Here is a 5,308-nt window from a genome sequence, read left to right as displayed (position 1 = left end):
CCCAAAACTTTGTCTTCAAAATAAGGGTGCGTCTAATATTCCGAAAAATTCAGTAAGTGAAAAGTACAGAGAAATGTACCAAAACAACTTTTATTCGAACTGGTCAGAAATAATTCTAAATTCTCCAAATCTGACCAGGTTTGTGAAAGACACAAACTGGACATAAAATGCGAGATAAACAATTAAATCAACCTTTATCAAAACAAACCATATGTATGTGTGTGTGTTCAGTATGATGGACAGTCACCTTTACTGAAGAGTTAAAAGCTGTTTAATCTTGTGAAGTTATCAAGAAAAGCTGGGAAATATTACATCCTGTTAAAGATTGAGAAAATAATGTTATATACTTAAAACTAGAAAGTCACATTTTCCCAGGACAACTTGAGTTATGATCGTGCTATACCCACCATTTATTTTCTCTTTTGTACATCAACTTTAATTATGATGTACCTATTCCTATCAGGAATTGACTCACATCAATGTAGGCATAATATATTGCTAATACTACAGGTAATGAATAACATATACGTTAGAAATAGGTTTTTAGTTTCTAAGTGGCAGTATATTACTTGTTTGCTACACCTCTCTCAATTTATTGATCCTACCTAGTCTTCCCTTCTTTTGTTGAACTCCTGTTGTTGTATCCCTTTCACGAATGCACTCCAAACCAGTCTCTTTGTTTTACACATTGCTCCTTCCACCCACATATCCGATTATAGCATTTCTTAACCATAGGTGATGGTCTTGTTGTCACCATAACAACTGAATAAGACTTGGTCGCTATACTTGTCTACTCCAATCATTTTCTAATGATTTGGAATATTGTAATTCCCTATTTTCTTAGAGACTGAGAATAGGCCAAACACTTTCTTACATTCACTCAGCATGATAGCTTACACCTCACTTTATAACAGCTAGCTCTACCCATACTATTGAGATACCAACAGACATGGTAATATCAAAAACTGCTATCTTCACACAACAAGTACAACTTCACAGTTATCTTCCAGTGAATGACACAGAACAACAGATAGCTAGATCAAAAGGAACTTTACAACTTTTTTGACCATGTGGAAACTGCACATATATCTGAATAAATGAAAAATTCTATATTAATAGAAGGAGGTAGAATGGAATGGCTGTACACCACACAAATAAGACTAGAAAAAGTCATAAATAAGCTCCTGCTATTAAATAATGGCAGACATTTAGCAGCAGTAATATGCTGATCTTTACAATGTCTTATACAATTAATGCTCTATTTTAATGTATAAAACAACACAAATAATAGTGAATTTGTATAAAATTTATTTTTTTAATTATACGAAACTCCTTCAATTTTACAAAGCAACAATACATTAATGGCTCTTATTTTAAGAAATATACAGCGTGGCTCAATCCATAGTTGTCTCACATACTCTTGCAGTCCATGTGCTATTGATCTATAGAATTTTAAAAAATTAGTATATTCCTATGACAACTTTTGAACCATCTGCTCATTAACTTTTAAGGCCTATAGTAGTAGATATTATATATATACAAGTGTGATTATTTATGCACTTAAAAGGAGTACACTGCCAGGCGATTTTTCTACTTCTCATGTGTAGAAAGGATTGTTAGTTAAAGTAGTCCAAAACTGCTCAGAACTGCAGTGCTCTTCAGCTTGTTATATTATGACCACAGATTAACTCTGTTTTGTGTAATGTACTAAAATGTATGCAAGATTGACATTTCTTTTAGACAAACTGTTCGTAATGAATGAGGATGAAAAAGTAAAACCATACAGGGAATTTATATTCATTTTATTTCCACTGCATTTCAGGTAGCTGCCCTTCTCAAGTTAAACAGCTGATGAAGCTTCACATTTCTGATTAAAACAATTTCAAGTTATAATACTTTAAAGCACTGAAAATTAAAAGCTACCACACAACCGAGTTGCATGAAATATTCTTATAGAATGTACAGAAATTATACTGATGTAAAACTTTTCATTACATGTATATACAATACAGGTTTTATCATTTCTCAAGATCGAAGTATCTGTATTACCAAGATGTTGGACCTAAGGCATTCATATCAAAGTTGGAAAAAGCACATTTACGGTAGCTCATGGCAGGAGCCGATATCTTCCGCATACGTGTTTCACCTCTTTTAGTTCCTGCATAGGATTTCTTTTCTGCTAAAGCTGAAGGCATGTCAGGAGCCTCTTTAATTGATGAAAGAGGTGCATTGAAGCTTGCAGTGTTTCTACCATATGACAAAAATCCAGAGGTAACCAAGTTGGACGGAGTTGAATCCATAGACAACTGTTGTAGATTACCTTCAAATACTTTACGTGCCAATTTAGGAGAGCCGAATGGAGAAACATTAGGAGTGGGTTCTTTTGACATATTCGTATTGCTGGATTGGTAAAGTAGCGAAGAAGATGCCGAGGTGACTAGTGTGTGTCTGGAATGGGCTTCTGTTAAAATTTAAAAAATAACAACACATCAATGTAGTAGCTATCTATTTTACACTACACACACACACAATTTAAAAAACTTCATTACTCTAATTATCCTTAAAACTTCCTCAAAGTCAGAACTTAAAATAAGTGCTTAACGAAAATCTAATGTCTTAAGAAATAAAACCAAAACTGCATAGCATAAATAGATGAGTACATGTACTTGTTGTATATGCCATATGTATTGATTGGAATACTAAATGTAATTTCTATCAATAAAAAGTATGAATACCTCAACACTTGCGGTAAGTCAAACATAAAATTTCAACACTGAAAATTACAGATTTCATCCTGTATCATAAAATGCTTTTTCACAAAATTTGTCCAACAGTTTTAGGACAACATAATTTTACTGACAATATTTTAAACATTTGGTTACTGGATGACAGCTGTAAAAAAAGTGATACTGGTTCTAGATAATGGCCCAATAATAACTCTGTGATCTTTAGCTTCCTATCAGATATAATACCATAAATTATAAGTTGATCTCTGTAACTTTCACTGCCATCATGAAGAAAGCGTATTCCCCTAGAAATTTCACAAAGTTTACCTGTTTCAGATCACTAGTGAAATATTAAAACACATCTTTTTCTTTATTATAGTAAACATGGAAAAAGAAATGTTAAGTACCATATTTTATGCCCTTTTTTTTGGGTAAAGAAAGCATTTTTTTTTGGCAATCAATGTCTTTTCAGTTCTTTCAGTATACTTTTCTATGACTGAATATTTTCGTTATTTTACCTCTGTCCAACATACCTTTTTAAAAAAAGTGTGTTAGCTTGGTGTTTTACCTTGTCTTATTTACCAAACTCAACAGCATGTAACATCCAAATATATCCATGCACATTTCTCATCTGCTACTCATATTATCTTGTAACCAAACATGCTGACTTTCATGCTAGTCCAATGCCAGCGTGTACAGTTTTATCTGCTTCTAACAAAAGGTATAAGAAACTTTTCACTTTAACCATCCCATGTATGACTGATAAGCTCTAGCTTAAAATGCTACTTTAAGATCTCATTGATGTTTTGTTCCACACTTCCAAGAAAACAAGCAGCTTTTGACAAACTTATTGTTATTTCTTTCACTGATACTCAGTATTTAAAATTGTCTTGGCTAGAAATACGGATAAGATTATCTGTCTAAGGTCAGACTATTCCATGTACTAGAATTTCATATCTATTCTTTAACATTTAAATAGGGTAGGGGCTGGCTTGTTTACTAAGGATATTAACTCAGCTGTAACAGAAATTGTAAACTAGGACTAGAGAGCGTTGAGGGCCAGGAAAAACTAAATGCAAAAAGAATAAGAGGCAGAGAAAAGTTTAGCATAGGAAATGAGTATAGAAGTAGTTATAAGGATAGGCTTATCATAATGCTAGAAGTATAAGAAATAAAATACATGACTTAAGAGCACTGGTAGGAATGAATGATTTTGATATAATGGGAATAACTGAAACATGGTTGAATGTAGATGATTGTGATGACAGAAATTTCTTTGAAATACAGGGTTACAGGCTATTTAATAGGGAGGGGGGGGGTTATATGTGAAATGTGAGTTACATCCTGTTGAAGTTGAGGATATTAAAGATAATAGCAAGGAGATTGAATCCATTTGAGTTTCTATTAGTGGATACAAAGGGAAAAGGCTTTTAGTGGGAATTTGTTATAGACCACCAAATGATACTGGTGAAATTAGTGTGAGAAACTTTACACTGAGATAAAGATTTCAGCTGTTAATGAAGTCAAAATTATGGGTAATTTTAATTTCAGGCATATACATTGGGAAATTCTAGAGTCAAACTTTGAGGGAGAAAGGTTTTTGGAAACTGTTCAGGATGGCTTTCTTCACCAATTAGTCAAGGAACCTACTAGGAACAATGCCATTTTAGATTTATTGTTAACTTCAAATACAGAAATGATCTAGAAGGTGGGAACATCTGTGTGTAAGTGATCATTGCTCTATTAGGTTTGATGTTTTGCTAAATATGCAGATAAGGAATAATGATATTTTAGTTACATATTTCAAAAAAACAAATTTTGAAGGGATGCGACAAGAATTATCTGTTGTGGATTGGGCACCTGAATTATTTGGAGACACTGATCAGATGTGGGAAATTTTTAAAAATAAATTATTAAATAATCAAGGTAAACATTCCTTATAGAAAGAAAAGGGTAGCTCCAAGTAAAAAAAAAACCAGGTTGGCTCACAAAAGGTTCAAGAGATAAAATTAAAGAAAAGCATCATAAGCTTAAAAAAGTTGGTGAAACAGGATATTAGGACATCATGAAGGATGCACAAGAAAAGGTTATGTTAATTTTTACATTTTCAGCCAATGTTTTGGAACAACATGGACCTATTGCTCCATCTTGGCTGTTCCATCCTCTAAACTAAATTAAGATAATTAAAACAAAATCTTGAAGCCAGCCCTTATCATTCATATATCTATCAAATTTTTTCTTAAACTCGCTTAAATTTACTGCCTCTATAACATCCAAAGGCCAACCACCCTGTTAGAAAAATGAAACTGTCTTAGCTGAAGATGACTCCTACGTTGCCAAAACTAGCCTATTATCTGGCCCAGGAGCCTTATTATTTTTAAACTTCCCAATTTTTTCTTAACCAGCTCATATTTAGTGCAGTCATCTTGTTTGATCTCATTTCTATTTATCAACTTTTCCAGATGTAGAATACTGCTTAAATCTTTGTTAGTGAAAATCAAAAATTTAATATCCCAGCCATCTCAATCATCAGACATGAGCCTTCCTTTATTATCCCTCAAGAGTCTTACTCCCATCTTAAC

The 5,308-nt window shown here is 32.9% G+C and overlaps 1 protein-coding gene across 2 annotated transcripts in view; it reads right to left on the bottom strand.

The window, feature by feature from the left end:
- Positions 1-1,783: 1,783 nt before the first annotated feature.
- The window catches only part of LOC106469760, a 12,262-nt gene continuing 8,737 nt past the window's right edge, over positions 1,784-5,308 (bottom strand). For both annotated transcript variants that reach the window (XM_013930269.2, XM_013930272.2), the window contains one exon: positions 1,784-2,461. In XM_013930269.2, coding sequence (XP_013785723.1) covers positions 2,046-2,461 — 416 coding nt within the window. In that variant the 3' untranslated portion in view covers positions 1,784-2,045. The remainder of the gene's footprint in view (positions 2,462-5,308) is intronic.

Source organism: Limulus polyphemus, unplaced genomic scaffold, assembly GCF_000517525.1.
Source record: "Limulus polyphemus unplaced genomic scaffold, Limulus_polyphemus-2.1.2 Scaffold3644, whole genome shotgun sequence".
Classification (NCBI taxonomy): Eukaryota; Metazoa; Arthropoda; class Merostomata; order Xiphosura; family Limulidae; genus Limulus; species Limulus polyphemus.
Note: the sequence above shows the minus strand (reverse complement) of the source record. Positions and strands in the feature narration are given on the sequence as shown.